At 34.8% G+C, this 25,244-nt stretch overlaps 1 protein-coding gene across 1 annotated transcript in view; it reads left to right on the forward strand.

Annotated features, from left to right (window-relative positions):
- Positions 1-1,766: 1,766 nt before the first annotated feature.
- Positions 1,767-25,244, forward strand: part of angpt1 (angiopoietin 1) — a 71,708-nt gene continuing 48,230 nt past the window's right edge. Inside the window, exon 1 of the mRNA XM_028461122.1 lies at positions 1,767-2,527. Within this exon, the coding sequence (XP_028316923.1) occupies positions 2,150-2,527 (378 nt within the window). The 5' untranslated portion in view covers positions 1,767-2,149. The remainder of the gene's footprint in view (positions 2,528-25,244) is intronic.

Below are 25,244 nucleotides of genomic sequence, written 5' to 3' on the forward strand. Positions count from 1 at the left end.
TATTTTAATTTTTATTTCTGTTTCATGGTCTTGATAAATATTACTATTACTGTATGTTGTTACGCAACATGGCACATTTGACATTGATTAGGAATTCATAAATGTAACTATACTAAAAGCCTGAATTTTTTAGTGTTATCTTGTTTTTTAAAAAAAAATAATTGTACATTTTTGACAGACCTTTCATTTTATACAGATGCCTTTGTGGAAAATAAAAATAAGTTCCAATTGTGCAAGATTTGTTTGTTGTTTTGTTCCTTTTTAGGTTTATACTTGAGATGTTTACTGGATGCAAGGGAACCATGGCAAGATTTATTACCAAAAATAAACATGGGGGGAGTGAAAGTAACTCAATTAACTCAATTCCATTGTTTTGTGTGACTCACTGTTTTCTTCCTCTTCTACCACGCTAAAAATGTTAGGGTAACAGTGTTGCACGAATGTTGTGGGACACAGATTCCTTGCATAATAAATAATATTTTAAAAAGTATATCTATTAAAACAAATTTTCCACAATTACAAGAGACATCTATCAACAAAATACTGAAAAAGAAAGGGAATTTAAGTTGCATTTTAAGTGTTTTAGTTGAGGTTCAATTTGGTCACCAAGGGTGGCAGGACTAGAAAAAATAGCATTTTTTGGAGGTATTCCAGACACATTTGGGATCAACATTTTCTCCAAGTTTATTTAGATTTGGTGTCAGGACAATTCAATTTAATTTCAATTCAATTCAACTTTATTTGTATAACGCAAATTACAACAAAGTCAACCAGCTTCAGAGGTGGCAGCCATCTGCGTCGACTGGTTGGGGTTAGTGGACAGAAGGACCAACAGAACAGGATAGAGAGATAGAACATCAGAGTGTCTCAGACTAGTTGAGCCGTGAACCACAGATCAGGAACTGTCATCATCAGCTTCACGACACCTGAAACAGAGCAGAGAGAGAAGGACGAGGAGAAGGCACTGACTGCAGAAAAACATGATACAGTATTATCAAGTCAGCCTACCTTGGTCTTGGGCCTCACTCCCAGTGGCCTAGTCAATACTTATTATAAAGGTAAGAATCTCTTCACGTTTTTTGGTAAGCTAACAGCGACTCCAAGGTCTATAAATGCGACCGTTCACAGACGAGCCCTTGTCCGCTCTATAGGTTAGGTTATGTTATGGTTCAGTCCTGTTTATGCGGACTGTAGATCATAACCAGCTACATCAGAATTTGAATCTCTTCTTGTTTATTGAACCAGTAAATGCGACCGTTTACAGACGAGCCCTTGTTCGCTCTAGCAGTTTGGTTAAGGTTATGATTCAGTCCTGACAAGTACAAGTTACTCATCAACTAATTGATTTACCTAATTATACATGGATTTTATTAAATGTGATGGCTGGGACGTAAAATGTCCTCCAATTCTGGAACGACCCAGTAACTTTTACTTTGAGTACTATTTAATTGAGCTACTTTTACTCGCAGTATTTTATGTATCACTTACTTATACTTGTACTTGAGTACAAATTCAATCAAGTAACTGTACTTCTATTTGAGTAGGATATATATGAGTACTCTTTACACCTCTGCTGATAAGGTACACCAGTGTTTTGCTCTTTCAAATGTAAAACCCCACAAAGAGAGTGGAAGAGGCAAGGCACACACACACACACACACACACACACACACACACACACACACACACTCTCTGGTCTATACACAAAGTCACATTCCTCTCCAGGCGCTGCGAGGGGCAGGCTCAGTGTGTGCTGGAAGCTTGGAACACTTCTTCAGAGAGAGCGCCTCTCTCACTCTCTCCAGTCATAAAGTCAGAGAGCAGAGCAGGAAGGGACTGCAGAGGCACCAGGGGAGGTCTGACAACACCTACCTGCACCTATTTTAAATGCACACACTGATCAGTGCTTCTGCTTGTGACTAATTGGAGGGACACCAATCTGCTCAAGGTGTACACAACTTTTTCTGCAATGGCAACAACCTGCAGTTGCTCCTAATGCTGGAGGTCCAACCAAAAAGGAGGATGACACACTTCAGGCTATAGCAGTGTTCCACACCATGGTCTGATTCAGCTTTGGATAACAAGAAAGAAAATCTCACCAAAAGTTAAAAGAACCTCTCCATCTCTACCTTTTCCCCAGGCTGATACGATGTTGTTGCACCTCTTTGGCCATCAGTTGCTTTCACTGGTGGCCCTTCTGGTTATAGTCACCTGCGAAGGAGGGGAGCGACAGAGAGGGACGGGGAACGGTGGCACAGGTGGAAGCAACAGTAGTGGAAGTAGTAGTAGCAACAGCAGCAGCAGACGGTTACACAAGATCCAACATGGACAGTGCACGTACACATTCATCCTGCCTGAGGGAGAAGGAACTGGAGGAAGCTCCTGCAGGCACTCTAGAACCAGTAGCTTGCAGTACAACGCAAACTCCTTCCAGAGGGATGCTCCACCACCTGAGGCAGAGTTCCCAAGCCAGAAGATCCAGCAGCTGGAGCACATTATGGAGAATTACACCCAATGGCTACAGAAGGTAAAGGAGCGATTGTATGACCTCTATAATACTGTGATACATGAGGAGATACTAAAACCCAAGAACATTTCAGACATAGACATACCGGAGACAGAGTAAATTCTGCCCTGTACTGCATGTACTGGCTGTAATGTCACCAAGTTTATTATTGTACCAGTTCTTAGAGCTACTATCTTTACCAGGGTGAAAATATTTATTCCCGGTTATTGCTTTCAGAAGTTATATTGGGCTTTATTTACCAGCAATTAGTTCCTATCTCCGGTAGGTCTCTGGGGATGTTTCGGGGTTTTAGTACCACCCGTGATATACCTGAGAGAACCAGACTTTGGTTGTGTCTATTCAGTCTTCATTATGATGACAAAAACATTTAAAAAAGAGTGTTTTTCATTTTTGATAGAAACTGTATCTGGAAAAGTTGATAGTGAGATTTTGTCTGTGAGAGACTGGCAGAGTTCCTTTGAAGTGGCCGCGCTTGTGTTATATTTGTATTTCCGTGGCTGTGTGGTCTCCGCAGAGCGTTTGTTTGTGGCTTTACTGGAGGACTTGTTTTGGTTTCCAGGGGACAATCTTTGGCTGAAATTAGCCTGTGTTTACAACATTTATCAAATTCAGTTACTTTGAAACTAATCTAGTCAACCAACTGTCTCTCTAAGCATGATATTTTCCAAGGTTTTGTATTGCCTGATGGAATTATTGTTTTATTCCAGTGCTGCTCCATCAAAACATGCAATTGTTTTAAATCTATAGAGAGTTTTCTGAGTAAACTATAGAAAATTCCACAGTTGTCCTAATGAGTTGCTCAGAGCAGAGGTAGTTTAACGTCACTCACCCTCTGTTGTGCTTCAGTGCGCTGTCTCTTTAACGGCAGGAAGTCAAAGAGAGCCCCAAGAGACAGAGCCCCAAGAGACAAATAGAGGAGGAAAAGACAGAAAAAGAAAGCTCCCTTTATGTATTGGAGTCCAGAAAAGTGTGTGTTTAACTTTGAATAATAACATCTTGCTTTTTAATGCATTGTTTTGCTTCTATTTGCTCGGCAAAAATGTTTTCACACTCTTTTTCTGGGAACTGTTCACCGCCACGGCCATGGAAATGTTATTTTTGGTGTTATTGATTGTGGAGCAAGCTGATAGGGTTTGGCAGGCTTTCTGCTTTTTAAAAGAAAAACCTTTTTTTAACACTTTTTGTCTTGATTGAAAGGAATGTTATCTCTGCCAAATGAATATGTGAATAAAACACAAACATACAAAGTCTGCAAGACAAGCTCTCGAGCTTCTTGGTTTTCAACAAGTCAATCTCCAAAAAGAAGACTTCTCAATAAATGGTTTTAGTATTTAAAACCAACACATCGATTTGATGGATTAGGGTAAAAGTTTTGCTACTAATGATCCTAAACTTCATCAGCACTCATATTCATTAGCAGTCCTGCAAAGTTGCTGTGTGTCTGCTTCTCATTTGCGCTCCGAAAGTGAACGTTTCACTCCTCAGGTTAAAGGAAATGGTCATTTCTCATCCATTAACCTGTGCCTGGCCATGAAGGGTTGTGGCAAGATGTTGACTGAGTTTGCAAATATGGAGTTGATGTAGAGCAGGGGGAGACTCCACCCAAAGCATAGAGAAACATATCAGAACCCGATATGTATCATTAAAGAGATTCTAAGATCACACAAAAGGATTGTCCACACTTTGCTTATCACACACACTTTAATCGCTAAATGCATCTTAGTTCATTAGAGGAATTCCCTTAATGTGCCTTATCTGTCATCTGGAGTGAGTTGCACTTTTGGTCGTACGGGGATTTGCTGATGGCTGTTTACTTTTCACTGTTTGCGTCATTCATCTACAAGCTGATTCGTGTGTAAAAAAAAAAAAAAAAAAAAAAGGCCAGGGGTAAAATAATAATGGCCTTATCTTTGCTCAGTGGACCTCATCGGTCAGTGATAATCCAAGTAAAACTCAATAGCGGCATTGTGAGGCTCAAGGCTTGACTAATGAGACCTCAGTATTGATTTTCTCCTGATGAAGAAATGGAAATAGGTGATAAATCAGAGTCAGCATTTTTACATCTCGTTGGTTTTAGAATGAAAACATTAAAAAAATGATGTAAGCTTTGTATGAATGGCCACATTTAAAGGGAGCTTTAATTCCTCTTTAATTCAATTCAATTCAGCTTTATTTGTATGCCACAATTTACAACAAAGTCATCTCAATGCGCTTATCAAAATACAAAATTCACAATAGTGAAAATTATTCAGAATAAAAGTGAATTCCTCTTTAAACTGAACTTGTAAACACTTCATTCATAATGCAAATGTAATTCCGAATTAAACTTAAATCTGAATTAGGTGGCTGCTTTATTCTGATTTCAATTCCGAATTAAATCTTTTGTCTATCTTGTAAATGTTTAATTCTGCTTTAAGTTAATTCCCGTCGTTCTGTGCATGCTCGGCCAGTCACGATGACGAGCTGGTGACGACATAATCCAAGATGGCGGCCTGGACTAGAGTAAATGTGGCCTCGTACTGCATGCACAGGTTGTAATATCACCAAGTGTATCATTGTAATGGTTGTTAGAGCTACTATCTTCACCAGGAAGCAAATATTTATTCCTGGTTATTGTTCTTCGGAGTTTTACTGGGCTTTATTTGTGATTAGTTCCTATCTCCTTCTCCTGCTCAGCTGACCAAAGTGAAACAGTGTGTTATTGTCAAGCTGCTGTATTCAAAACTACAATCAAAATAAATGTGAAAACAGTTATCATGTGGTCTAGATGTGCTACGTCACGTTCACCCCCTGTTCAATCAGAACCCTTCACAACCCCAGATCTATAAACCAAGCCGAATATACCTGTTTTCCATGTAAACCTCAATTCGGAATTAATATTTCCATGTAAACATGAAGCAAAACACTTTAATTCCAAATAATTTAATTTGGAATAACTAATTCTGAATTTAAAAACGTCATGTAACCGTGAACATTAAGAAACAAAAAAAGAAGAGATGCTTGAACACAGTGGTGATTCAGACTAATTATACCATGAGGGGGAGAACATCAGGACGCAGTTAACATTTTTCACTGGAGGTGGAGTGTTGTGTTCCGTCTATCAGTCTTAATCACACCAATCTTTTTTACTGCTTGTCTAAAGCCGAGCTCACCCTGATGTCGCTCCAAAGCAGCCCTGATGAAAGACCAGCACAGATAGCACTCCTGAGCCCAGGTTTCTCCGTGCCGTGGTGGGGGGTGGTGGACAGACAGTTAGTGATGCAGCAAACAGCTGTTAGGGAAGTCTGAGATCTTTCGTCAGCCCAGGTTAGAGTATATGGACCCTGATAACATTCCTGTGCAGTCAAAGGTGGCTGGTGTTTGTCCAAGGATTACAACTTTGGCCTTGTCTGCTGCGCTGAGGAGCAATAGATAAGCTGTCGTGCGTGTGGTCAGACCGACAACAGCAAAACAAAAAAGGAAAGGTGGATGGAAAGGCTTGAACTCAGGCAATTATTTCAAAGCATTTCTCGTCTACACAGGCAGAAAGTCAGGGACAACAAACAGGCTGTGGATTGGAGAAGAATCTTAGATGTGAGGGTAATTGGTTTGAAGCCAACCATCAAACAAAACCTGAACAAACTGTACGTCGTGCTCCAGTGTTGGAGTCAATTACATTTTCAATTATTTCAATGAAACAAATAACCTAATAAAAGTGAACTTTCTTCTTGTGTTAGCTTTCTGTTAGCATCGCTAATGATAACAGGTCCTAAATCAGCTGTAAAATTCACTAAAAACAATAATCTATCATACAATTTCTATTGATTACCTTATTAGGCTTCCTAATCAATGAAAATATAGGTTCTACATGTTTTTTTTGGTGTTGGCGTCTGAGCCTTTTGTATCAGTATGCCCCTCGATTTATTTTATTTTTTAAAAATGGTAAAATGTGGGAAAGCTTGACGTGAAACATGTTTGAATAATAATTAATAATTCAATAATTTTAAGAACTTTACATAGAACTGTAACATGGTTCCCCAGTTTAGTGTTAAATTTTCATGGCAAATACAAATACAATCATCTGGACTCAATTACAATTTAATTATGATTGTGACAGCAACAGATTTTTTAAATTACAACTACAATTACAATTAATATCAATCACGGGATTACAATTATACCCCAACTCTGACGTGCACTGTATTCAAATATTGCATTAAATTTCAGGTTGCGTTGCTTAATCGTTCTTGTTCATTGCAGAGCAACAGACCAGAACCCCACAATGGACCAGTTTGATCTCGAGTGGGCCACAGATGCAGGAAAACAAGTCATTTCAACATTATTGTGCCCTTGTTTGCACTTATGCATATACATAAAATACAAAATATGTAAGAAACCAACCATATCCGTGCAATAAGTAAAATATATCAGTCCCAACAGGATCTTTACTTTAAATTTCCTAGATTTTGTGACCAATTTCTACTGAATTAGGGGAAATATTGTCATAATTTGAGAAAAAATGAAAGATTTTGTAAGAATTTTGAGTTTCTTTACAACATTTTAAAAATGACTGCACCCAGAAAACTCTGAGCCCCTGCAAATATTGTTGAGTTTCATTCACACAATGATTCTTTCTCCGTTTTCTCTGTCATTTTTACTGAATTGGATGGTGCTAAGGGCCGGATTTGGCCCCCGAGCCATGAGTTTGACACGTGCAATAGACGAACGATACCCAGGATATGAAATTTGCCCTTTTATTTCCTTTTATTTTCATGAATTAGCTACTTTTACACAGCAATAGGAGTCTGATGTATGCAATTTCAAGTGACATTTTTTATTTGTATTTATTTTTACAAAAAACATAGTCGAACAACTTCTGTTTGTGTTCTATAGTCCTTAAAAAATCTCCATCTTTTTCCCCCCAATGACGATAACCCAGCATCTAATTAACCTAAACGTGCCACAATGAACAAAAATGCTCATATTTAAATGAGACTATAGAAACTACATTAAGATGTTTAATAGGTATCACATGAATTAGATTTAATAAGGTCACTGTGACCTAAAATTTGAGACATTTCATATTTTGTTGGAAGGAAAAGAAGGAGTAAAATCAGTGGAAACCTTATCTCCTGCAGATATTTCTAAGGAACAGACACTATTAGCTGAAAACCTAATACTTCCAGTTTGCAGCGTTCACCTCAGTAACACAAACTTGTTTGGGCGTATTTTAAAATCTGAAAACCTTATGGAATCAGTCTGTCCATCTGTCAAGATGAAACTGGAAACGTATGTGAAGCACCCTCGATGTCATCAATAATCATTAAACATCCTTAAAGGTGGGGTAAAAGGGGTGAGCGCTCCAACCTGAAAACAGATGTTTACTGTTGACGCCTAAACTAAAGTCACGACAAAAATCCCATCAGCGGATGGATGAATCAAGTTTCTGCCAATTTTTGACCACTACTGCTGGGTATTATTTAAAATACTTAATATGAAGCAGAAAGATTAGTGCTAGAGACATAAACATTACTTTGAACAGTAAGTATAGTGAATGGTGCAATATGGCGTGTCACAGAAATAGAAATAAGATATGAGGGAGAATATGTCAAATTATGTTTTATTCAGACTCTTTCTGTGCTAATGTCACTGATTGTATAAAATCAACAAGGACTCATTCTTCTAATTTGACTTTAGGCGATTTTCAGGGATTACGTAATGTGAAATTGATGTCAAAGTTCTTTATAAAATTGAGTTGAATTCAATCATTTTCTACATTTTATTCTAATTTATTAGATTTTTTTTTTTTTAATTCATTAATTACATACAGTTTTGTTTGAGTTTGTAATTTATGTTTAAGTCAAGATCCTACTAATTTGCGCTTTGGATCAACATAGATGGCTTCAAACCAATTAAATGTTGTAGTATAAATGTTAAGTTTATATTGTTGTTTCTGTGCTCACATAACTGATTATATCAAATCAACAAGGACTCATTATTCTCATTCAAACTTATGCGATTTTCAGGAATTATGTAATGTAAAATTGATGTCATTCAACATTGTGTCAAAGTTCTTTATAAAATTGAGTTGAATTTAGTAAGATTTTCTACATTTATTGGATTTTTTTTTTGAATGTTTGTACTTTTATTTTAAAGGAGCATGGGGCAGGATTTGTGTCTTTTATGCTTTTTTAGAATTCAACCAACAAAATTTAGTTTTTCAAAAATAGCTGTTGAAAACACATATACAATATTTTTTCCAACATACATCTACATATTTTCCTGTGTAACATGCATTTCACAGCATGCCTATCAAAAGAAAAGTTTCTTTCAAAATAAAATACAACATGAGAGACATTAAGCATTTATTTAATTTTGACCAGCTGTCCACGACCCACTCAGTACAGGTCTATGACCCACTTTTGGGTCCCAACCCACCAGTTGAGAATCACTGGACTAAACTACTGTTTGGTTCCACAGATGTACGCAGAGGCATGTGCACAGATCTTGCAGTAAACAGTCACATGAACGACGAGTAAGTAAAGAACCGTGTCAGAGTTGGAGTGCGGATCAGGCCGTATGGCTTCAAACCAAGTCAATTCTATAGTATAAATTCAGTCGTTTCCATCCCAGGTGGGTGTAAGGAATTATATTCATTATGAATTATTTCAAATAATGTGAATATCCGAACATTAGCTTACTATCTGTTGAATACGTATATACTTTTTCACTCTCTGCCGATGGAGAATGAAGCTAGCTTGGATTTGCTTGAACAATAAACCTCTGGCAAATGCAGAAGACTGTGGGATCAGGACAATCTGAAGTCTTATCCCTGTGAAATGTGTACCGTCTAGCCTCTTGTTGAACACAACCGCTGCATTAACTTTGTTTGTTCATGGATATTCTGGCTTATTGGCAGCAGCTTGCTTCTTTTCCATACTAGGAGTTTGTACCAAACTGGCCTGAAGGCTTTTCTCTGCTTGATACTCGTAGAGGGCCACACAGCATGCACCAAGAAATAACCTATCTATTCTAGTGGTGACTTCCTCCATTAGTGTTTATTTATACTGGCAGAGTGGGCCAAGACCAACAATCAGATGACACATGAAGGCAAAGAAATGCTGGAGAAAAAAAAAAAAAAGCTCTTTGGTCCTGACCTAAACACATGTTCGTGGTTGATCACACAAATAGTGGAAGGACGCTGTAATAACAGCTTCTCAATGAGTTTATCTTCACCGCACTTGTGCATTAAGGGAAAGCTAAAAGAAACAAAAGCTTTCTGCTAAAAGCACGTTCTAGGAACCAGGAAAAACATCACAGTTTATTCACAACGATGTGAACATCAACTCAGACATTTATTGTTGTTTTAGTGAAATGTTATTTCTGCACAGGCAGGTACTGGACACCTACGTTTTATGTTTGCCTGAAACGCCACATTTGGTGATATCAGCAAGTATCTTAGACATGACCCCCCCCTCGATGGAAACTTTTTAAGGATTCATTTTGTATGGATTTTGAGATTTTGAATCTGCCAAATTTTTGGAAAGATTTACAATGTTTTCACTGAGAACGTTGTGGCCAACTTGGAACCCTGTGGAGCATCTTTGGAATATATGGTTCAATTTAGTTCCCATCTGCCCCAGAGTGTGTCCAGCTGTTCATTCTATTCATTTCCTTACATTGAGACGTAATAATTGTTTTCAGTGTTTCATTATAATATGGTAGCAAAGTAATTTTCACCCTTAATTACTAACATGGAGACTTTTCCCCACCCCAAGTGGGTGACGTCACCAGGATTGGGGATCAATGACATTTTTCAATTACAATTGTAACATGTGCAACTATCCATGTTTAATTATTGTATTGTATTGTATTTTCATTTATTCCATTCATTAAAAAAGAAAAAAAAAAAATCATTTTAATAGCATGAAAGTTTACAAACTTCTGAACGAAAGGGAGCAGAAAGAACAATAATCTTATGTAATCTGCCCCTTTGTACTAATAATCAGTTTACAACAGCATGAGAAAACAGTACAAACATTTACAATGTCTACGATGATTACAGAATAAGCATAGCAACGCATTCATGTCAAATGTTTCTGTCATAAGAAACCAAATATTAAAAAAACCAGAAAACAACACTATAGAACAAAAACATACAAGCAAAAAGGGTAAAAAACAACAACAACAACACAACATTATGGTTCTTTAGAGGAGTTCATTATATTTTATTAATATTAGATGTTTAAATCTTATATTTGCTTTACATTCTTTTAAATCCTTGCTCAGATTGTTCCATAAAGAGACCCTTTTCACAAATCTGACCTGGAGATTTACAGGTAAAATTTTTGTAGCTAATTATAGCTCAATTATGATTACAGTGACCTGCATTTTTTCCAATCAAAATTAAAATTAAAATTATTATTTTCCCCCTCAATGTCAATTACAATTAATTACTAAAGTTCAATTACGATTAATTACAATAACTGACTCTTTAATAAATAAGCCCATAAAAATCACTAATGATAACCGGTCAGTTTCACCCATGTCTTAAATCAGCTGTAAAACACACTAAAAATATTATCTATCATTCAATTTGTTTTTCATCTCTTGATTATATTGTTAGGCATCCTTATATATTAAAATATTGATATTCATATTTTTGGTGTGGGCATCTGAGCCTTTTATCTATCAGTATACCCCTAAATTTAAATTGTTTTTTTATTGGTAAAATTATCCTCAAGAAAACTGACAATGAGTGGGAAAATGTGTGTTTAATTAAATGAAATGGCAGTTTTTATAGAATTTCCATGCATACACATCCACAATATGCCCCCTAAAGCCTCATTTTTAGTCTTATCATTAATCATTATCTCAATGTCTTTATCTAAACTCACTAAATAACGTTCTTTTTGGTTGTAAATCACCCGATTATGGCAACAGTTTGTTGTTCTTTGCTTTGGTGTGTAAGTATTTTAACACTGGTGCACTAAATATGTAGTGAGTTATTCAGGCGTGTCCCAGAACACAATGTTTGGTTTGTACCCTTTATAACGTGAAGCATTTCCTGCTTATTCTTATGCTGTTCTATGCACATGCTAGGGTGAAAAACATCATTTTTTACCCCTGACATGTCCACGTTTCATGTCCTATCTGGTTAACCTAAAGCCAAAGTGAAAGTCTAGATTTTCAGAATAATAGGATACATACTTATCTACTATATTGTGCATTTCTATCACAAGCGAGGTAGAGTGTCCTATTTTTTCTTTGGTAATAAATAAAACTCTTGCATATGATGAATAACTTTACAACTATTATGCATTTTGTAAATTTTCCAACTGTTGTTTACTTTTTTGAGATATTTAAATGTTTCGTCACTTAAACCTGTCATGTTTTTACGATTAATGTGTAAATTAAAGAATTACAAGTGTTCTGGATTTAGAAAAAAGCGTGATTTTTGTTGCTCATGCATCAAATCCTATAATTCAAATTCTTGCTGCAACTTAACGACGAACAAAGGCACATAAAAAATGAGTTGTACGTGCGTCTGTTTGTACACGTAATAGGTTGGTGGACAATTTAAGAAGAAAATAAAGGCCTCTTTCAAGTGCTTTCTTTCAAATTTGCAGCTATAGAAGTTAATCGTCGTTATGTTTTATTTCTTATCCAAGTCAATTTCATGCAAACAGTTCATATTTGTGGTTGACTGATTGAAAAACGAGATATAAGCTCAGATACAGCAAAACTACGACCTCACGATAAATCTGGGCATATAGTTAAGCTGTAAGTACTGTACGTGTTGTTTCAATCCGAGCTCATTTTGTGCCATTATCTCAGTTGTTTTTTCATGTTATAAAGACTCTTGATAAAACAGCAGATGACATTGTTACCCACCCGTATCTGCAGCTGTTTGTTTTCCCTCAGACCCCTGCTCGTTTCGGGCCCCACGCTGTAAATCAAGGCTTGAAGAAGGTCGAGGGAGCTGAAATGGCATTTTTCAAAAAAAAAAAGAGCAAAAGCGGGTTTGGGAATCTGAGTTGGTTGTAGGATGCCTTCCCCACCGAGGACAATAAAGTTTCAGCCACGTTGTTTTTTTTATTGCGACACTTCCAGGAAATAAGTTTGAGAAAACATGCAAATCGAGCATTGCTGATTCTGGCAGAATGAGAAGACGAAGAATGTGCATGGACCATGAGTTTTAATACTCACTGAATGAAATGCCTCATTTCACATTGCTCATGTTTTAAAGTTTATATTGACTTCTGTCATAGTTACATGATGATTATACAGTAAATGTAACAATAGGAAGAAGTCTTGTTTTGAATTGTGCTGGTGGAACTCAGATATGGGAACCTGATGGCTCGTGGGCCACATGCGGCTCTCTGACTAATTTCGTGAGACCCCCAAAGGAAATGAATAAAATGACTCTAAAGATATGCAAAGTGAAAGAAAAAAAAAAAAAATACAATAACTGCAAAAATACACAAATGTATCTTTTCCACAATACGTTTCATGTTTTAAATTTTATATAAATACGTTTTGTAAATATACAAAACAACAAAGAATCATAAAATGATGACATTAATATGCAAAATGACAACAAAAACACACAAATATAACTTTTCCGTAGTACATTTTATATTTTAAAATTTTTATCGATAAGTTTTGCAACAATGCGAAACAACAAAAAGTCACAAAATGACGACATTTTTACGCAAAATGTCCATAACACGCAAAATGGCAACACAAATGCACAAAAACACTACAAAAATACACAAATATAACTATTCCATTACACGTTTTATGTTTTGAATTTTATATAGAGAAGTTTAACTATACGAAACAACTAAAATTATCAAAATAACACGCAAAATGGCAAAAAATAAATAAAAAATACACACAATCACTACAAAATACACAAATGCAACTTTTCCATAGTGTGTTTTATGTTTTAGATTTAATATAAATAAGTTTTGCAACTATACAAAACATCTAAAATTATCAAAATTACAAGATTAATATGCAAAATTACAATAACACGCAAAATGAAAACAAAAGTACACAAATATCACTTTTCCATAGTACATTTTGTTTTAAATTTTATATGAATAAGTTTTGTAATTATGCGAAACAACAAAAAGTCACAAAATGACATTAACAAGCAAAATGGCAAGAAAAATACACACAATCACCGCAAAAATACACAAATATTACTTTTCCACAGTGTGTTTTATGTTTTAAATTTCATATGATTAAGTTTTGTAACTATACGAAGCAACTAAAATGACCAAAGTGACAACAATAATACACAAAATGACATTAACAGGCAAAATGGCAAGAAAAATACACACAATCACTGCAAAAATACACATATATAACTTTTCCATAGTGTGTTTTATGTTTTAAATTTCACATAATTAAGTTTTGTAACTATACGAAACAACTAAAATACACACAATATTATTTCCGGTGTTAATGCACAGATCGGTTGTTATTCTAAATGCTGTCATGAATGTTGATAAAAGTTGCCCTTCACGTTTGTAACTGGACCAAATAAAAAAAAAAAAAAAAAAAAAAAAAGTTACAATCAGATGGTTCGAAGAAGGAAAAAGGTCGCGAAAAACCAAACACCACGGCAAAATGATCAACTTTCAGTTTGGATGGATGGATCATGGATGGATGGATGGATGGATGAAGCACATTTTTCACCTGTTGACAGAGCATTGGATTGATTGCTTTTACGTTGGATGCTAAAAAAGAGATAAACAATGAAGGAAACAAGCTCCACGACACAATTATGACAAGATAATACAAAGTATTGTGTCTCAATGATGGCTCAGTAGGTGTTGAAACAGCTTTGTTGTGTTTGTTCTATCTTTGTGGTAAAAGGATCCCAGCCAGTTGTTCTGCAATGAGAAAACAGGAGTGGACTACTGTAGCTTAACAAATATTGTCTGATCTATAATTTAAAAAACATGTTGGAAGACTTTCTGAGTTCTGAGGCCGACTGTATTTTGGTTTGGACACTGGGTTTATCGGTGTTATGATTCAGAGGACACCTCGTTCAAGCTGCTGGCAAACACACACACGACAAAAAAAAAAAAAAGACACAACCATGTGTACATAGTGTGTGTGTGTGTGTGTGTTATGTTTCTAAAACACGTTCAAATCCTGTAGAGAGTTGTGTCGACCTTGCCTGGGACCAACGCCAGACTTGTCACATTCCACCTAATACCAGTGCTGAAGTTGGCACATTGACTATAGTTGAACAGGAAAGACATCATAAAGTGAGCAACCCATCCCTTATCTTTCTTTTTAACTACTACATGTCAAATGTCTCCATGAAGTCATTTAAACTGATAACCTCTTCACACGTTTGGCCCTCTTTGGTCATTAGGATTTATGCTAATTTGTGACAAAGGGTTGTAAGAGCAGGAGGTGCTTTAATGATAAGAGTTTATCAGAACTTTAACACATCGTGTCTGATGTAGACTGTGGGCAATAAAAATGATGAGTTAACAGATGATGATAATATTTTTAAAGGCCAGTTAAAGACCGAAACTTAAAACATTAAAGAAATTAAAATTAAAAGTCTAAGAAAAATCCAAAACCATTTTTTTTTTGTTTTTTTTTTTTTGCTAAAAACAAACATATCTGGAATAAATGTGAAGTAGTTTTGTTGAATTTATCTTGTACAACTCTTGACATTTAGTCATATGCGGAGTTTGTTGGAGTGTTTTTTAGATTTGTTTTACAAAATAGTTTTCTGCTGCTTTGATTGTATCATGTGTGACATGAAACTAACATACGTACGAACATGTTAGTTCTACCTCAGGTGTTAACTATACATTTTCAGTGAAAGGAGCCCACACTTTTTGAGACTTTAGGTTGGTTCTTCTTCTGTTGTGTAATTCTTCTTCCCAATTTAAATGGTGAAGTGATTGTATGGTACCGGAGGGGCCGATGGCGCACTATGCCAGCCTAGCTTCCATCAGTCTGCCCCAGGGCAGCTGTGGCTACAATAGTAGCTTACCACCATTAAGTGTGGAGTGAAAGAATAATGCCTTAATTCTGTAAAGTGCTTTGAAAGTCTATGAAAAAGTGCTATATGAAATCCATTGCATTATTATGTATTATTATTATTATTACTGCAGCAACATTGAAGCAGAAAGCGGACGCCGACCTGATTTTATCATTAATTTATAACATTAAATGACGCGTCATGGAGATAAAAGTAATACAATAGACAAATACTGTACAAGATTAAAAAAACTTTATTTGTCCCCAAAGGTCAATTTTAATGCACAAGTGAGAAGCCAGAACACGAAATAAGGAAAAAAAAAAATAAGGAAAAAACAATATTTAGTTAATGAATATACGTATGTACATATACAATATATCTCACAGTTTGTGTTTATATGAATATAAATAAATGTTTTTACCCAACACTGGGTTCAACAGCTTGGTTCAACCTATTGTTTTTGTTCTTGCATGTTCTCCAAGTGCTTGCAGTGCGACTCCATGTACATGTTTGTGTGTTTACGTTTTATTTACAGACATTTTTAAATGTTAAAGTCAGGTTGAATTTGTTCTACCTCAAAGAAGCATTGTATGAGCTACCGTGACACAGAAGCTAACATGGTAGCTACCGTGACACAGAAGCTAACATGGTAGCTACCGTGACACAGAAGCTAACATGGTAGCTACCGTGACACAGAAACTAACATGGTAGCTACCGTGACACAGAAGCTAACATGGTAGCTACCGTGACACAGAGGCTAACATGGTAACTACTATAACACAGGAGCTAACAGGACACAGAAGCTAACATGGTAGCTACCATGACACAGAAGCTAACATACACAGAAGCTAACATGGTAACTACCATGACTCAGACGCTAACAGGACACAGAAGCTAACATGGTAGCTACTATGACACAGAAGCTAACATGGTAACTACCATAACACAGAAGCTAACCGGACACAGAAGCTAACATGGTGGCTACTATGACACAGAAGCTAACATACACAGAAGCTAACATGGTAGCTACCATGACACAAATGATAACATGGTAGTTAGTTACCATGACACAGAAGCTAACATGGTAGCTACCATGACACAGAAGCTAACATGGTAGTTACCATGACACAGAAGCTAACATGGTAACTACCATGACACAGAAGCTAACATGGTAGTTACCATGACACAGAAGCTAACATGGTAACTACCATGACACAGAAGCTAACAGGGTAGCTAACAAGCTAGCTCTAAACAGGAGGTCCTTATAAATGTGTCGGTGATGAGATGGATGTTCTCTTTGGTCTGAGTTTACAACTTAAATTTAAATGGTTACAAATGGCTCCCACTGTTTATTTAAATTGACATGTTTGGTGTTACTGTGAGACAGAGAGTGTAATCCTTCCTAAGACCTGCACGCATCTGCCTGTGTGTGTGTGTGTGTGTGTGTGTGTGTGTTCCACTTATGTCCCTTTTTGTGCATGGGTTTGAGCTCCAAAAAACTATTATTATCCACTAACATCTTGTCTCTGAGGTTTCCTAAAAAAACAACTTTTGGCATATTGTATTTCTTCCTTCTTAAACATATTTATGTGTTCACTTTATATTTCTTCTATACGTCTATAATTTAGCTGTCCTATTACATTTTAAATACATTTTGATGATGGTGATGACATTACTCCGACAATACTAACAAAGATTAGAACATGATAAATTTGTTGTCTTAGTACAAGTAAATTTAAAGTCCAAATTCTCATAGTGGAAGGCAATAAATACAATAATATTTTGGATTTGGATTAATTAATGTCAAACGATAAAATAAGAATTTATATATAGAGCAGTCATTGCTCACTAAAAAAATTATATTAATATGAACAATATGAATTTTGAAGGTAATTGCACCTAAAGTTTTGTTTTTAGATGTTAAAATTTAATAATTTCACTATGTAATATTGTGGACACATGAGGAAAAAAAATCATATAATAATAATAATAATAATAATAATAATAATAATAATAATAATAATAATAATAATAATAATATATGTGAAAATACAAAACAACAAAAAAATAAATAAAAAATGTATTGATGCACACCCAAAACTAAAGTTTAACTTGTTGTGACTGATAAGTAATATAAAGCTAATTTGTTGTTAGCATAGGTTCTACACCATGTTTTCTGCAGCGATAGAAAAGAAGAGATGATCATGTGACCACACATGGTTGCAGAGATAGAAAGTGAGGCAGCAGTTACTGTCGCTAGTAGTAAAGTGATTCTAACCCTGGGCAGCGATGGGATGGTTTATAAACCAGCACGTCTCTGTTGATGGGAACTTTAGGCCAAAGATAAACAGAAATGTGAAGCTTGTGCTACTCTCTGCGTTTTCTTTCTGATTAAAACAACCACCAGACCTGAATTACGTTCTAAAGGAAATCTTTCTGTTCTGTAGAGTTGTTACATTTCAGGAGGACTCCACAATGGCTGAGCCTGAAACAAAACATGTCCTCTTGCATCTACTTCTGCTCATGTTTTTGGCTGAGGAATCCCTCCGCGCTGATGTTACATTGGAGTGATATCTGAAATATTTGAACGCTATGGTCTCCTCTGGTATCCCAGTGTGCTTTAGGACAGTGGTTCTCAATCTATTTCTGGCTCACGTACCCCCTTTCTCTTAGTTCTGAATCCAAGCACCCCCTTATGTCCGACTACAACATTTTGCTAAGAATTCTGTGGAAAAACAACTATACTGAGAATAGTGATGGAATGAATATATTTAAATAATCTAATTTTGTAAATAAGTGGAATGAAACAGTATTTAATGCCTCCTGATTTATAGATTTATTTCTATAGTTTTTATCATTTCTAGTATCTCCCTCCATGTCCTTGTGTGTTTTTTATGTGTCATTTTGTGTATTTTGTTGTCGTCTGTTCTTCATAATATTCTTTTTTTATTATGGTTTTTGTGTGTTGTTGGTATTATTTTATTTATTCTCTCAGATAATAAGATTTTTCTCTTATTTTGTGTGTTTTTGTTGTCGTTTTGTAAGTTGCTGGTAATATTTTGTATTATTAGAATTGTTAACTAAAAATAAACATTATAAAAAACATATTTGTAATGCTTGTTGATTTTCTACTCTTTGTTATTATACAAATGATATATAAGTATGATACAGATATTTACAAAAGTAATACAAATATACAAATATGATTTAGATATTTACAACAATCAAGCTGTGAGGTTATAGTGATGCATTATACAGTTTGATTGCCACAGGCAGGAATTTAAAAATAAAATAAAAAGTTTAGCTAAATGTATTAACTCTAAAGAAAATAACCTGCTGTTTTTGGCATGGTGCATTACGTGAAATCTGATTGGTCGGCTATGATGTGATGCATTTGATTGTTGTCTGGTCATTTCATTTTTTGTAGTTTCACAATGTCCGTTGATCGTTTTAAAACGATAAATAATAAAATATGTAGAAAATATAACTAATTACTTTATTTCTTCTTTTAAATCGTACTTAAGGAACTCAAGTAAAATGACTGATTTAGAAATATACTCAAAAAACTACAAGTACCCATAAATGCAACTCAATTACACCAACGCGAGTACTTGTAATTCATTACTTTCAGCTCTCGCTTTATACCTTTAACCTTTTTTCTTTCTTACTATGAACTTTATATTTGATGACTTTGTTGTAATTTGCGCTATATAAATAAAGTTGAATTGAATTGAACCCTCCTATTGTCCTCAAATATTACTGAAACATTTAATCAATTATTGACCAAGTTTTTGTGTCAGGCACTTTGTTTATTTGTTGAATACATAAATAATTCGTTGATAATGAAACCTTGACCTGTTCTCTAGCGCCACCATCAGGCCAAACATTCAGTTTTAGAGTTAGTGTATCTTAAAAATATTTCGTTCAAATATTTTCTAATTTGGGGTGCACATTCATGACTCTCACAGAATGAACTATACTGAATAATGTTAGTGACCCCCCAATTCTTTATTTATTCACTTATTTTGATCTCCTTTTTGTAACATACTTGGGGTTATTCACTATAATGTCCTCCTATACATCACTTTTACTGTGAAAGAGCTGTCAGACAGACACGTTTTACACAACTAAAACAGCCTGGGGGTCAAATTGACCCCACAGAAAATAGGAGAGTTAATATTAAAAGTAGTCATTATCTGGCACATTCTCATCCAGATGTGTCCCTGAGGAAATCAACTGCCCATCGAACTGTTTCGGACCCTTAGATGAATGAACAGGTCTGAATTTGTTTGGTTTTTCTTCTGCATTCCCATGTCTTGGGTGAATGGAAGTACTTCCTCTCCCATACGGCCCGATAAGATGCGTTAATTGGAGCGATTTTTGGGATCATTTAGACATCAGAGCGCAGGACTGTAATCTGAGCATTTGTAAAAATATACATTCATGCGAGGGCTTCACTTCCCCGTTAAGCCTATTTGTTTTCATTTCTCATTAACTGAGAGCAAAGTAAAGTTTGTGATAGTGAGAGCGGCTCCATGTGCAGGCACTTTGAGTAAAAATAGAGTTTCTAAAAGTCAACGTTTGAGCCAAGAAGACTGTGAGTGACACTGTGTTACTATTAGTGCAGCGAGAGGCTTTTTGGAGCCAATAGAAAAATGTAACGCTTCAACAAAAACCCCAAAAAATACTTCTTTATCTGGATTTATGACTATAATACAAAAAGTTGCACGTCCAATGTTGTCTTTTATATTTTTCAAAAGATTGTATCAATCAGCTGAACTCTATATTGTGTGTATATATCTCAGTTATTTCTGTAAATCCACTTTGGGTCATTTTTTTCCCTAATGATTCAATGAAATTAGTTTAAGTATTTAAGATATTTGTAGTATATAGTACAGTGTATCAGAGTCATTGAGAAGCATTAACAAAATAAGACAAGAAATGCATTCTGTGTCTGTTTTTTAATTTTGTAGTTTGCAATATGTGTTTTTTTTTTCAAAATGTAGACATTAGAAATGAGAGTAGAGTAGAGTAGAGTAGAGTAGAATAACTTTATTGATCCCACAGTGGGGACATTTACTGTCATAACAGCTCAGATAAAGTGTAAAAAAAAAAAAAAAAAATAATAATATAAAAAGTTTAAAAAAATAGATATATATTTTCATCACATATTTACAGATGGTACAAGAAGCGATCGATGCGTTAGAATTTCAACATATATGTGTTCAAGTTTGCACTTCCAGTTAAAAATTAGACAAAGTAGGCAATATCTACGCAATAAATGGCAATTACTTAAATGTCCCAATGTATATTTAATTTGGGGAGATTTTGTGGATTCATTTCAGAAGAATTGCAGGAGTTTGGCAAAAAATTAAAATCTATCAACAAAAATTTACAACTAAATTATTTGGTAATTTACACCATAATTTGTGTTTTCTCTGTCATTTTCACTTTTTCCTGCAGGCCGAATCAGATAGAGCATCTGAAGGGCCGCATTTGGTCCCCGGACCTTGAGTTTGACAGAAAAGCCTTTGGTTAAATGGATTTTAATTGGATTTTTAACTTTCATTATCCTTTTATGATGCCTTTGTTTTACTTTCCTTTTATGATGATGCTCCTGATGTTTTAATATCTCCTCTGTTCTGTACGGCACTTTGTGATTTTTATCTGAGAAAAGCACTTTTTAAATAAAAATTACGTACTTACATAAGCCTTAGACAGTGGATTAGTTTTATAAGTGTTAGACTAATGTGCACAGCTTTGGTTAGACTTTGGCTTTTTTACAGTTTAGTTCATGCAATAGTATTATTATTATTATTATTTTGAATATGATACGCTTTCTTAGAACAACATTCCTTATTTCCCCACTCCATATCAGTCAAGAGCAAGATGTTTCCATTGTTAAACCCCCCACCAAAACAAGTAGGGCCTACCAAAGGTTTAAAGATTAATAAAAATCAAACATTATTGTTGGATGTTCTCCTTGAAACACTAAAAGGTTGCGTATTCCAAATTGAAAGCAAAATATTTTCCCCCCACCCAGTCCCCAGTCTTTGTGATGTGAAGTGAAAGTCCAAGTCTTTCATAACACACTGTCACTAATGTAATGTATTGCTATGAATCAGCTTTTATCTTACAATAAAACAGATATCCACAAAGAGGCCTGACTTTCACTCATCCTGCTCTCGGGTTTGCTGTTAATAACTGAATGTATGTCACATAGACAAAACACTGTCACACTTACTCACTCTGGGCCATTAGCAGTTTCTACCAGTTCGTGTTTCCTGATGAAAGCGTCAGATAAAGTGAACAAGTTTGAAATGCTGCCTCATTGCTGGAAGATGGATTGAATGGTAACATATCTTTATGGAAATTACATCTTTTCCCTGAGAATGTGTGCGTTTTTTTGGGTTTTTTTTCCTACAGTGGCTTGACGAGGAAATTTAAGATACATTCTGAACAGGTTTGTGAGACAACATTCCTCGACTTGGCATTAAAAAACAAAAGAAAAGCTCAAGTACATTTGTTTTTACAAATAGTTTGACTTTTAGTTACCTCCACCAAGTATGGAGGTAGATTTGTGTCTTTATTATTATTATTATTATTATTATTATTATTATTATTATTATTATTATTATTATATAGGAATAAGTGGGTCTAAAAATGGATAGATGGATGGATTATTCAATCAAAATAAAAATCACTTAGAATAAAACAAAAAACTTTTCAATAAAAAAAATACTTTTCAGTCAAAAAAAAAAGATAATTTTCAATCAAAGAAAAAAAGTATAAATTTATTTTTTTTCTTTATTTGATTTTTTAAAACTTTTCTGATTGAATAATAAAGACACAAATGTGCTACCCATATGGCCCTAATACAAAATATATTACTCCAAAAAAAAAACATTTTTCAATGAAACAAAATAAGTGTTTTGCGTTTTAACACTTTTTCTTTGATTGAAAATATTTATTTTTGTTTGAAGTCAACTTTTTTTTTTTTTTTTTTTTTAAATTTTAATAAAAACACAAATCTACTTCCATAGCCAAGACGGAAATGTTTTCACTGGCGTTAAATTGGATGATTGTTAGCAGGATTTCTCAAAAAGTTTGCAACAAATTTAAATTAATTTTGGTGAGCTGAGTTCATTTTTGGAAATGATCTGCAAAGTACTGTAGATACAAGATACAGTACCTCTAAATTTAGCGGAGCTTTGTGCTCCCTGAGTTCTCTTGTTGTTAATGTATTTCACTTATTTAATATTGTGTGCACAACTTCAAAAGTTAACTGTCGTCAATATAAAAAGATATGGTCGATGGCTCACTGTACTATACTGGTATTTATCTGTATTCTGTTCGTATATTTGTACATTTGTATAATATTTTCCTGGAGGTGTGCACTTGTATTTAATCTTTATTCATTTAACAGTCTTTTATTTAATTGTGTACATTTTATTTCCTTTCTTTGTTTTATATGTTTTAATGTTTCTTCTTTTTATTCAATATATTCAGGAGCATCTTTAAATAACTAAATAAATAAATAAATAAAAAAGTAAATAAATAAATAAATAAATAAATAAATAAATAAATAAATAAATAAATACATAAATAAATAAATAAATAAATAAATAAATAAAAAAATAAATAAAAAAATAAAATAAAAAAATAAATAATTCCCCCCTGGGAAAGAACAGTGGTGTGAAAACATGTTTGCCACATCAAACAAATTTAAAAGTGATCTTTAAAGTGATCAGGATATGTTTGATTTATTTGTTCATTTCTAATAATTTCTAATTTCATATATTCCACATACAGTAGTTTTCACAGTATTCTTATTGTTACCAAACAGTTTGGTATAATAATCCTTCTTGCATACTCTCATAATAGTTAATAATTCATTTTTATATTTCTTATATTTGAACTCTGCCTTTTTTATTTTTTATAAACAGTTTTGTTTTGTTTTTTACATGCATTTTAAAGGTCATCCATGGGTTTTCTGTATAATACTTCTTAATTCTAAACTGTATGAGAGGGCAGTTCTTATCATATAGATCTGTGAATGTATCTAAAAAATAATCATAAGCCTTATCCACCGCTGTTCCATTATAAACATTTGTCCAATTCATTAGATCGTTTTTTAAAGCAGCCATAGATTATTTGGTTCTTAGTCTCTTGAACTTAATTTCCTTTAATTCAATCGCTTTCTTTTTTATTACATTCATAAATAAGAAAGACAGGCAGGTGATCACTAATGTAGTTCACTAATATTCCGTGTATCACATTACTTTCCATGTTATTTGTAAAAATATGATCATTTAGGGAGACACAATGATTAAAACACAATACACAACCTTGACAATCAAAAACCCGACAGAAAATTAAAAAAAAAAAAAAAAAAAAAAAATCATAATTCACTCAAAACACACATTTTAAACTCTTTTTAAATAGCAGGGTTTCAACCTAACCAAATAGAACACAAACTGCTCTAAAATAGGCCGTCCAGATGTAGATGCGTTTCGCGTATGCGTTGAAAGGCTCTGAAACGATCAGGCTCATAAAAGGATTGGGTACTGACATGTGCTATTGTTTGAATATTTAGGGAAATCATCTATTTTGCTGTTTTTGCCTCTTCTGTGTTTCTGTGTTCTTCAAGGTTTAGCTCTAAAAAAGACGTCCTAATTTACTGATTTATCCAAATGCTCTGAGCGTGTAGCGAAGACATTTGCTGAATTTATTGAGTCTTCTGGTTTAGCTTCCTGTTTTTGTATGGTTAGTTGGCTAACAGATGTTCTTGCAACGCTCCTTTGCCCTACATGCCCTTATTGTAGCTATGCTGATATAATTCTAGCTTTATAAAGACATAACTTAGGGTGTACTCATACTGTCAGCTTGGACCATCCCAAGCTCATAGCAGGAATCTCCCCTCCCCGTCCCCCCTACTGACACGGTGTAACGTGCCAGTTGGCACCACCCGGTTCCCACTGACAAAGACGTCATCACGTTCATTTACGACGTACACATTGCATTACGTCCTCATTAAGTGACTCTGGGTTTGTTGTTGACGGTACTGTTAATTTCATATCTTCTGTTGCGTAGGGTAGCTTTACGTCCAAATTTACCCAGACACGTCTCTTTTCACAGCTGTATTATACAAATGGACTGGGTTTCTCAGGGCCCCTGAATGCATCGCGTGTACGTGTTAAGTTAAATTACCTTAATTCCGCTTTATCGTTAAAACTACACCAGTTTAAGAAAGATAAGAAGTCGCTCTTTACAGCCAGTGTGGGTAAATTGCGGTAATTTTACTCACATGTGCCAGAAACATTAAAGATGGTGCTATGTTTTGGCGAAATCGACACGAGAGAGAGCGAGAGAGAAAGAGAGAGTCAAGTCAAATCTTACCATTGTGGCCAAAACAATCAATTTTCTTGCTTTCCTTTTATTTTATTGGTTTTCAAAATCTCTTGATGGCTGCGAATGGAATGCAATGCAACATCTGACTAAAGGCCTGGATGATTGGATGATGGATACCCCGACAAACGTTGCAAAGGTCAGCTGTGAGTTCAGCTTGAGTGGTTACTCGCCTAATCTTGACAAAAAATGTAAGACTGAGAGACTAAAACTGTTTCAAGGTGGACTTAAAAACAAACAATCTAGTGAGTGATTAGGACAGCTCTCCTAGATATGAGTAGAAGTTGCCCCTAAGTCTACAATACAGCT

The sequence above is a fragment of the Gouania willdenowi genome, chromosome 11 (assembly GCF_900634775.1).
Source record: "Gouania willdenowi chromosome 11, fGouWil2.1, whole genome shotgun sequence".
Lineage (NCBI taxonomy): Eukaryota > Metazoa > Chordata > Actinopteri > Blenniiformes > Gobiesocidae > Gouania > Gouania willdenowi.